The following is an 11,023-nucleotide window of genomic DNA, read 5'->3' on the forward strand; positions in this document are numbered from 1 at the left end:
AAAAAGGACAGACAGCTGGGTTCTACAGTCAATTAAGTTTAGGAGAATATGGCTGAAACAACATGACATAGACTTCTTTACAGATTCCTTAGAACGTTTGCTACATGAACGTGAATCGTCAATCTCTATGAGGGAGATTACTGGACCCTGAACTCTAGCTAGCTAGCTAGCTCTGTATCTTTTATTTGTCATGAGCATCTTCCAGACCAGCATTTCATAGACCAGTGGAAAATACGTCAATCTCAAGTCCTTGGTAAGATGGAACATGCAAAAAGCCCTGTAGGCAATGCACCCGTGTACCAAAGCGACTACCCACGGCTGAAAGTAAAGGCGTCATGCCGTCCACCCTGACTCTGCAGTGATGTGACAGTTCTTAAGGCAGATGAAGACCTCTTCACACATGTCTGCCCACCATCCCTGGTTTATTGATCTTTTGCAGCTACAGAATAAATCTGGAAGAAATTCGTGGACACATTACAAAGTTTTAACCACAGCTGCGCTAATCCACCCAGACCAACATTTTGAAAGCCATGTTCATAGTGAATCAAGCTTTATAATCATGTAACCCGGTCCTCTGAGCCCAATCCACACTTAAAAGGACAATCATGGGCTCAGGAAAGTTTCCCCAGGGCCAATCTATAGATCAGTGGTTAATGAGACAATGATTTTTCTCTTCAGTAATTTGATTTACTAGCTCCCATTTGTGGGAGAAAGCAGGGGGAAAAAATGAAAACTTTTAATAAGCCTCCAAGATTGTTTTGAGCATTTACTTGTTTGCCTGAGTGACAGTATCTACTCTTGGCTTCTGATGAGAATATTTTAAAAATTATTTTAACATAATTTCTGAAAATTAAATTATCTAGAAGCAAATAAAAGGCCAGAGATTCCTTATATGGCTCCAAGAAGAAAGAAAGACATTTCCCCCTAGGCTATGAAGATGTGATAGAGACAGTGGTATCTGAGCCTTGAAAAATGAATAGCAAGGGGCTGAAACTGCAGGGCGAGAAAACAGATGTGTGAAGACAGAGGCATGAAACATCCTGAATATCCCCACCAGAGGGGGAACTCTGGGGTGGCTGGAACGTAGGTTTGTAGCAGAGAGTGAGAGATACAGCTGGAGCGGCTTTGGAAGCTTTATTATTAAGGACCCTTTGCGCCATTCCTATGAGTTTGAAGTTTATCTTGCAGGCTGCCAGTGAAAGTTTCTAAGCATGGTAGAGTCAGTTTACTTCATAGGTACTTTAGAAAGACAACCTTAGGGAAAATGGGAAAAACACATTCAACTATGAGAGACTGGTAACCAGGGTGATCAATCACACAACCGTCATAAAGTCCAGGGGAAAGAAGCTGCAGGCAAGGCCAGAGCTGAGAGTCAATTCTGAGATGCAATGATGAGGTTCAGAAGCTAACTGGATGTGGTGGTAAGAAGAAAGGGCTAAAGAGAGCCCTGGGTTTTCTAACCAGGTATATGGTTCCATCATTGAGAGAGCTCAGGATTGCAGAAAAGGGTACAGGTTTGGTGGGAGTAGCTAATAGCACCGATTTAGCCTCAAAAAATATAATAATAAAATAAAAACCATTCCAGTGGCTTAGGGAAAGGTACAAAGAGGAAACCTTTCCACATTCTTACAGGAGCTGCTATCTCAAAGCCCAGGGTGCCCGCAGTTTCTCATCTGTGGTCTTGTTTGGTTTTAGGGATTTTTCTTTTTCTGAATCTGAATACTATCAATATGTAAAATACCCACACCCACGGCTTCAACTGGACCTGAAGGTGTCATAAATCATACTGAGTTTGGTTTGATATCTTCAACTTCAAGAAAGGGTGAGTCAGATCAACTCCCTGTCAAAACGCCTTGCTAATCAGGCAGATATTCCAAAAGGCTTCCTGGTATGCCAGGTCGTGGCACAGATACCGAAAATGGAGAAAGATAAGTCTCGGACCTCACCTGTTCTCACCTAGCCTGAGTAAAATGGGTCAAGTACAAATATAAGAAGACGTTATTTGAGTCCATGCCTGCCTTCTCCTCTGCTCCATTGCTTTGGTGAAGCCAAGATGAAGTTCACAGTGAGTAGATTTTTTCCTTTTGAATTTATTACCTTAGAACTGGGGAATGTTACTATTCTGAACTGAGGGGGCCTGCTTCTTATGACAATATCACTGTGATGGAAAAATACGTAAAAATAATAGTAATAATCGCTCTTTTCTTTTCATGAAACCATAGCATTTATAAGCGTCTCTATAGAGAAGGATAGTTATACTGGGATTAGACAGCTGTCTAAGAATCTTATATTATGATGTCTTTTAAAACTTACTTTCCAGATCTTTCTAGATCTCCTGATTCAGGTCTGGGTACAGAAGAAGAAAAGACAGACCACTCTACAGAGTTGTAAAATAATTAGCAAATATTTTTATAAGCTTAGAGAGAGAAAGAAAGAAGAAGAAGATATTGCTTTGACTGGCGATGGTAGACCAATGTCATTTGTGATTTCAGATTGTCTTTGCTGGACTTCTTGGTGCCTTCCTGACGCCTGCCTTTGCTGACTATGTAAGTCTCTCTTTTTAAAGTGTGTTACCAAAATGCATTTGCAAAGAAATGCGGTATTAAATCACTGTCAATTTCTTGTAAATTCCAGAATATCAACGTCAGTGATGAAGACAACAGTGGTGGAAGTGGGCAGCAGTCAGTGAGCATCAACAATGAGCACAACGTGGCCAACGTTGACAATAACAATGGATGGGGCTCCTGGAATTCCCTCTGGGACTACGAAACTGTAGGTAGTCAACATGCAGTTTCTGTTCTTCACAAATACGGTATTTTTTTTTTCTAACAACAATTTAAATTTGCCTGCTAACCATTAAAAAGTTAAAAATAATATAAATTCTAACTGCACATAAGCACAGAGTTACAAGTAAAAGTGCCTGTTTTGTTCATCCATTTTCACTCCCTAGATACAAATGTTGTTATTAAGTTTCTCACAATAAGTTAAAATTCAAGCCAGTGAATAGTAATTAGGATCCACTATGCTGTGAGGCTCTAAGTCAAATAGGACATCCTTTTGCTTTACCTGCAGAAACCCTCAGTAAAGGTGAAAAACCCTCATAATATGACTGCATAGTCTATCTCATTCTATCTTCAATCTCCTTCTAAAAAGACAGAAATTGACATTTCATCTGTAACGCAAAAGGACCAAAGGAAATGTGAATGATAATATTAACTAGTAAGGGAAGTAAAAACAAACAAACAAAAAAACAAAACAAAAACAAAAAACCACTTGGCTCTAGTTAAGATGCTCAATTCTGCAATTAGCAACTCTGTGTTTAACAAATTTTGTACTTGAAAAAAGTTGGTTCTTTACAGTTTCAGTTTTATCATCTGGTCAGTTAGAAAACAAATTCCTGTCTTACTTGCCTCCTTGAAATTCTATGAGGATCAAAGGAGATCAAACTATGATAGAATTTATGAATTTATTTCTGCAAAACAGACATATGGAGAGGGACTCTGATGGGGCTAGCACCTGAAGAGAAAGCAATGAATTCCACACTCAGTCTCTCCTTCAAAGAGTTTGTGGTCTGTCCCGACAAATGTTAGTAATAAATACGGCTGCAAAGCAGGGTCACATCCAGCGCTCTTATTCCAGTTCATCGTGATCTCAGAGTTCCATTCCCTTCTGCTGCCGAAACTGGTTTCTGATGAGCAAAGCACCTTGGAGAACATGCCATCTTCTTTAACAGGGCTTCGCTGTGACCAGGCTCTTTCACAAGAAGGTGTGCATTGTGCACAAAATGAACAAGGAAGTCATGCCCTCTCTTCAAGCCCTTGATGCACTCGTCAAGGAAAAGAAGGTAAAAATAGTCTTTTTATTTTTGCTTGGGGGAGGTCTTATGATTTCCAATAAATAACAAGGTCACAAATGTTCCTTCGTAACCACAGTGTGTTGTAGTGTGCAGCACTGAAGGGGGGGAGTTGGTGATTGCCTGCGGAGGGGCAGCTACCACCACACTCAAATGCTGTGACTCACATCGGCCTCCACAGAGGCCGAGCAGAACTCCTCACCTTTACTGTCAGAGGAATTAAGCTTCGTTCACGGCAAGGGGAGCCCTCAACACTTTCCAAGGACATTTTTCTGCAAGATTTGGGTTAGGGTTGTTAGATTTAGTAAATGAAAATTAGAAGATACCCAGCTGAGTTTGAATTTCAGATAAATAATGGGTAATACTTTTAGCATAAGTATACCCTGTGCAATACTGGGGACATGCTTATACTTACAAATGGCTTATTGTTTATCTGAAATTAAAATTTAACTGAGTGTCCTGTATTTTATCTGGCAACTCTAGTTGGGGTGGGTGAGGAGAGGGGAGCCATCAATTTCCAAATTGCTCCTATTCCTATAACTGATAAATGGGTACCACTCATTGACAGTGTAGAGAAATTAAATAGACCCCCTTCTCAGAAGCTGATTTATAATATAGCTGAATCCAAGAAATATCAAATAACCAGATGAGGTCCAGGCTTCAGAACAGATTTATCTTCAGACATCTGCTTTTATGAAGGTTTCCAACCAGCTAAACCCCTTGGGATACTTAGAAATTCTGAGACATACAGGGTTACCATTGGTCCTTCTTCATTTTGGTTATGGAAGAATTATAGCCAAGCAATACTGGCTGTTGGTCTTGTACCCAGCCCCTAATTCAACAAACCACTGGGTGTAGCACTCACTCTCTGTCCTCCTTTCCACCTGTCTTCTCCACACTCCGCTTCAGGGCAAAGGACCAGGGGGACCACCTCCCAAGGGCCTGATGTACTCCGTCAGCCATAACAAAGTCAATGACCTGGACAAGTTTGGGAAATCCATCGTGACCATGTGCAGGGGGGTTCCAACATACATGGCTGAAGAGATTCAAGGTGAGTAGCCTCCCTACTGTGTGCTATAAGTTAGCGCTGGTGGGATTGGCAGGCGATTCTCGGGCACGCCCACAGAGGGCACCAGGTACTCAGGAGATGGTAATCAAGGCGGACACTCACGCAGCGCTTGCCCTGTGCTGCGCTCTATTCTGCGTGCTTTAAATAACTCACTTGAGGCCGACAGCAATCTTACGTGCTAGGTTTTATTGTTTTCCTCACTTTCTGGATGAGGAAACAGGCACAGAGAGAGGCGACAGATCCCTTGCCGGGGTCAATCATAAGCATTTTGGCTCTGGACTCTGTGCTTTTAAGCATTCTGAAACTCTTCCTCTCAAGAGTGAATCTAGAGAAAACTCAAGACATATTTTTAAAAACAATGCATGAATTGCTAAGTGAAAAGAGAATGCCAATAAAATCTACTGACTTTTAATAGCTCAAACAATCACTAATTCTGGGCATTCAAAGAATAACTTACACAAAAACAAAGTGTTCACCTAGGAATCTAACATAATAGCAACTTTCCAGACCCCTGAATTGATTGATTTAATCTTGACAGCAAGCTAGCTAGATCTTGAAATACTGCAGAGTTAGTTTTGAAACTGTGACATTCCTCTCCTATCCCCCTGCCCTCCCAAAAAAAGTACTTGAAAAGGCATTGATACTGGTTTCTTCTTTCCTTTTTATCAGGGGCAAGCCTGATCTTGTACTCAGAAAAGTGCTTCATTACTAATATACTCTGGATTCTGAACATTTCCTTCTGTGGAGAAACAGTGGAGTACTAAAAAACAAAGTTGCTGTGGATTTAGTCATCAGAATATTCTATACAGAAAAATATGAGTTCTAATGGTTTTATCATGTCATTCTGAAATGCTTTCTCCTAATTGTGTTTGGTTTCTTCAAGTGTCAATTAACCTATTTTAGCACTGGGTTCAGTTTACACTAAAACTCTTTATGATTTCCATTTGGGATGCACAGGATCAGAAGTGCAATGCGGTGGTAGCAAGCTGTCAAATTGCACTAGACCCAACAATTAGCCTGTATTCAGGACCTACCCCTTATAAAGAACCGCTTCAGCTGCTTCTGATGCTACCAACCACAGCTCTGGAAATGGTTCCAAGACCATCGAACTGCTCTGAAGACTGCTCTATAGTTGATGTGAACAGCAACATTTCAGATCAGCAAGGGCAGAAATCCACTCAGAGTAGCTTAAGCCAGAAAAAGGGGCAGGGGTGGTTATTGCAAGGTACTGGAGTATCTAAGATACTCTTGGGGCAAGAAAAGCAGCTGGTATCAAAAAACACTGGAACCAGGAACTATATCAAGACCAAGACCCAAGTCTCCTTCTTTCTCCTTGTAACTGTTGCAGAAAAACGTGTTACAGCTCAGTGTTACAGCTCAGTTGTGACAGCAACCTGGATCCAGGCGGGAGACCAAGCAGCACTCGGAGAGCTGGAGAACTCAGGTTTATTACGCCAGCGGGCCCAGAGGAGTTAAGCTCTGGACTCCCTTTACACAGGCTTTTATAGGCTGCCAGTTTACACTTTAAAGTATAAAGCAAATAAAGTATAACAAAAGTTAACTAATTAGGAACAAGCTTTGTAGAAATGGACCAATCAGGAGGGAGAGAAATAACCAATTAGGAGTGAGGGAAATGGACCATCAGGAGTGAAGGAAATAACCAATCAGGAGTGAGCTCAGGGAACCAATAGAATTTTAGGGGTAAGTTCCACTTTCCTAGAAGTAAGCCGTTTCAGAGTTAAAAACTGAGATAGAACTGTTGGGCCAGGGAACCAGATGGTGCTGGCAGGAGAGTAGTGGCCCTGCCTGGGGGTCCTGCTGGTCTTTTTATGGGGCTTCCCACCTCAAAACCACATATTAGCTCCTCTTAAATTCTGCTTCCCTCTTCTTTAATAAGTTTCCACATCTCATGGCTTCAGGACATTTTGGAAGGTCTACGATGCTGGTAGTGTACATCTTATGAACAGCAATGAAATTGCCTCAGGCAACAACATAAATGGTTCTGAAAAATAGCATTGATTCTGAAAAGCAAATTGCAGAAGAAACTGCATTGTATTTATATAAAGTTCAAAAACAGGCAAAACTAAACAATACATATTTTAGAAATACATTCGTATGTGGTAATAGTAGGACCAAAAACAAAGGAATGATAACACAAAATTTGATATAATCGTATAGTCCTGAGATGCAGAGAAGGGTTCTTAGAGGGGCAAATGGATGACTTTCAAGGCAGTGGTGATGCTCTCTCTCTTTCTCAATTTAGATTAAGGCGAGGGAACTCCATGAGTGTGTGTTGTATCATTAGTCTTTACACTTTACAGATTTTTTTTGAAGTCTTTTGCACTTACTCAATACTTAGGTAAAACAAAACAACAACCTACGCAATGGGAGAAAATTTTTGCAAATGATGAAACCGACAAAGGCTTGATATCCAGAATATATAAGCAGCTCACACAACATAATAAGAAAAAAACAAACAACCCAATCCAAAAATGGGCAGAAGACCCAAACAAGCAATTCTCCAAGGAAGAAATACAAATGTTCAATAGGCACATGAAAATATGCTCAATATCACTAATCATCAGAGAAATGCAAATCAAAACTATGATGAGGTATCACCTCACACCAGTCAGAATGGCCATCATTAATTATAAATTTTAAAAGTTAAAAGCACAATAAGTAAGTTAATGTTATGAAGATGATAGGAGGGTAAGACCCACGAGGATGGAAAGCAACTGCTCTTTCATTCCAACACAGGGCAGGGGACTCTCATTTCTTGCTCAAGTCTGAGGCTGGTGGTTCCAAACACTCAGCCTTTGACCCAAGCCCCTAGAAGAGCGGTAAGTGAAAATGACTTCATTCAGCACCAGAATGTCGAGAGGTCTGCAGAGAGAAGCCACTGTTCCCGAGCTGTGCCAGTGCCAAGCCCTGCTCTCCAGACCCTAAATCACTGCTTGGAAGCCAGCTGTGCAGCTGGCCACTGGCAGTTTTGTTTGGTCTGTGGATAACCTCGATTATCTAGTGATTTCATCACCCCAAGAGGCACCGGAGGGGAGCAGATACTATCCTGTTACAAGCCTGACCCTTAGAGGGAAAGGTTAACACAAAATATTTTAGATAAGTTCTTTCCCACTGTTAGAATATTTGTCTGGTGTCCTCCCAGTTGCTCTTCTGACATAATTATATGGCTTAAACAAAATCCTCACTGGTTGAATCCTTCCAGAACATCCACTAATAAATTTTAACCTGAAGCCAATTTTCCCAAGGTACTTTCATATTGATAGGTACCTATGTATATTCACTGAGTTTTAAACTTCCCAAACATTCAAAAGTTAGAAATAACCAATCAACAGTACTGGGAAGTACAGCCAAATTCAAGCATAAGAGAAAGTATGTCAGACTTTACCATTAAATCACTCCTACCCAGATATTCAGATTAGATGGGGTCTGTTTTAAAACATCATCTTTCCTAGTATTATCTTGATCCACAGGGTTCAAATCAGACAACAAAATCACAGCTCAGTCCCCTTAACTAAGAACTTCACCAATAGCACATCCTATTTGCAACTCTATATTTATGCTATTTATGTGTGTGTGTATTTAACATACACCATTAAGCACCTCCTATGTTATAGAGTTTTCTAGGGACTGGCGAAAAAATGGGGGAAAAAAACAGTGTCTTCGTGAAGTTTACATTCCAGTGGTGGGAAAAGGCAATAAATAAATATATATACAATATGAATAATGATGATAACTGTTAAGGAGGGAACAGAATAACATGAAGGAAGTCGGTGAACCATCAGTAGAAGGTTGGGCGGGGAAGAGGTTGCTGTTTTATATTAGACAGGCTGGTGTGTAATAAAGAACATGGGTGGCCTGTCTCCCAGCTTCCTAGGATGTAGTCTCCAAATGTTTGTAATTTCCCAAGTGATAGGAATGTTGTCATTCACACCACACCTGATAGTTTATGCTAATGAGATGACTCAGGATAGGGGCGGATCATGCCGGAAAGACCAACCATGTGATGAGAGGGTTTGGGCTTTGAGCTGCATTGTATCAGCCTGACCTCAGGAGAGGGGTGAAGGCTGGAGATTGCGTCACAGGACCCATGATTCAATCAATAGTGAACCTAATGAAGAAAGACTAACCAAGAAAAACTAGGGACCCCCAAGCTTGGGTGAGCTTCCCTGGTTGGCAATACTCCATATCAGTGTGTCAGGAGGGTGACAATCCTGACTCTACAGAGAGGGGACAAAGGAAGATTCATGATAGGGACCCTCCCAGACCTTGTCCTATACATCTCTCTTCAGCTAGTTCTGGTATGTGTCCTACTGCTATAGTAAAACTGAGTTCTGAGTCACTTAAGTGAATAATTGAACCTGAGAGGGAGGTGAGAACCCCTGAATTTTTAGCCAGCTGGTCAGAGGTGAGGGTGGCCTGATGACTCCAGACCCTGTAGCTAATTTCCGAAGTGAAGGCAGTTTTGTGGAGACAATAATGTCTACAAATTTGATCATATTGCTTCCTTTACTACAACCTCTCTTTTTAAATTTTTCTTGCCTAATTGCTTTGGTTAGAACATTGAGAGCAATGTGAAATATAAAGGTGATAGCAGATATACTCAGCTTATACTTCCATTTTTTTCACCATTAAACAGTATGCCAACAATCAGTTTGTCAAGGATAGATTAGAAGATATGTTTTGCCTAAATTATCTAATATTTGTTGGATTGCCTTAATTTAGAAAAAGAGAAAGAAATTAGTAAGATGATCTTTAAAATATTTATCTTTGGAAGGTATTATTTTAAATGAAGTAGGAAGAGAAACCTTGGTCAGACAAGATAATGCAGCTATGATTTCAGCATTATTAAAAGGTCGGTTTTACAATGCAAAAGAAAACATCAAACTTAATCCGAAATGGGCTACACCTTCTAAAGAATTGTTCTTACCTAATTGGATTGTCCTGCTTTATAGTGAAGGTGCAAATAATGCTCCTTGAAAGCATGACACTCAAAACTGGTTGGAGTATACGCATGTCTAAAGACCTCTCCTGATTACTCTTGCTTCTGCATGGAACTAGAGCCCACACGTGTCACGGCCAATGTTATCAAATATCAAGCAAACAACAATTCGCAGGGTCGCAGTTCCCTAGCCCCAAAAGGGAGATTCCTAACCAATGCCCCTTTAATTGAAAAGGGGAGAACCCAACTGGTGCCCCATCAGAGATGAAGATGAATGAAAGACCAAGGCTAGAAAGGGAACATCCTGACCAACGCTCCACCACAGGCGAGGCCAACGCAATAGGGGAGGACACCCTGGTGTCGTCACACATGAGCCCTGTCACTCAAAGATGTCCCAACTGAACAATGCAAGTTCTGACATGCACATATGGACAACAAACATTGTCCCACAAACAAAAGATCAGATGAGGTGTGGCCCCCAGATTTCACTTGCACTTCCAAACGGAGGCCTCCAAACAGATGGGCCCAGAGAACGGACCCAGAGGGGCTCACTATGAGCCCAGAGATGCTCACTTCCCAGTGGGAATGAGTCCAGATGGAGTGGAGAGAATTACCAGCCCATGGGAGCTGGAATGACTCACCCTCAGGCAACACCAGATGTGGACCGTAGCCCTGGATGTTTCTCACCTCCAAATAGCCTCCTGCCACCAGGCGGCCGGTGCCTGTCAGGGAGAGCCCCTCCCTGTTACACCCCGGAGCAAAGTGAGCTTGGCAGCTGCTGGGACCCAGGGAAGGAGCTGCCCTTGGCTGGGGTCGACCCTCCACCAGTACAGACTCCTCCGCTGGCTCACCAGAATTGTTACCCAAGGCAAGTTCATGTACCCGAGTTCATGTTCCCACCACTCCATGAGGCCAAACAAATGGAAATGCTGGAATTTGGAGCAGAGAAAGGCTTATTGCTGGAGTTGAGCAAGGAGGACTGGGTGGCTCATGCCCGAGAAAACCCCGAGCCCCCTGAAGGGTTTCAGCAAAGCCTATTTAAAGGCCAAGTGAGGGAGCAGGGTCACAGGGTCCGTGATCAGCTCGTGCACAATCCTCTGACTGGTTGATGTTGAGGGAACAGGGCAGTCAACACCATCAA

The 11,023-nt window shown here is 41.9% G+C and overlaps 1 protein-coding gene across 1 annotated transcript; it reads left to right on the top strand.

Annotated features, from left to right (window-relative positions):
• Positions 1-1,973: 1,973 nt before the first annotated feature.
• GKN1 (gastrokine 1) lies at positions 1,974-6,358 on the top strand. The gene is made up of 6 exons (XM_032496917.1): positions 1,974-2,065; positions 2,493-2,546; positions 2,635-2,772; positions 3,734-3,844; positions 4,763-4,904; positions 5,592-6,358. The coding sequence occupies exons 1-6, from the start codon at positions 2,054-2,056 to the stop codon at positions 5,684-5,686; spliced, it is 552 nt and encodes a 183-aa protein (XP_032352808.1). The 5' UTR covers positions 1,974-2,053; the 3' UTR covers positions 5,687-6,358.
• Positions 6,359-11,023: the final 4,665 nt, after the last annotated feature.

The sequence above is a fragment of the Camelus ferus genome, chromosome 15 (genome assembly GCF_009834535.1).
Source record: "Camelus ferus isolate YT-003-E chromosome 15, BCGSAC_Cfer_1.0, whole genome shotgun sequence".
Lineage (NCBI taxonomy): Eukaryota > Metazoa > Chordata > Mammalia > Artiodactyla > Camelidae > Camelus > Camelus ferus.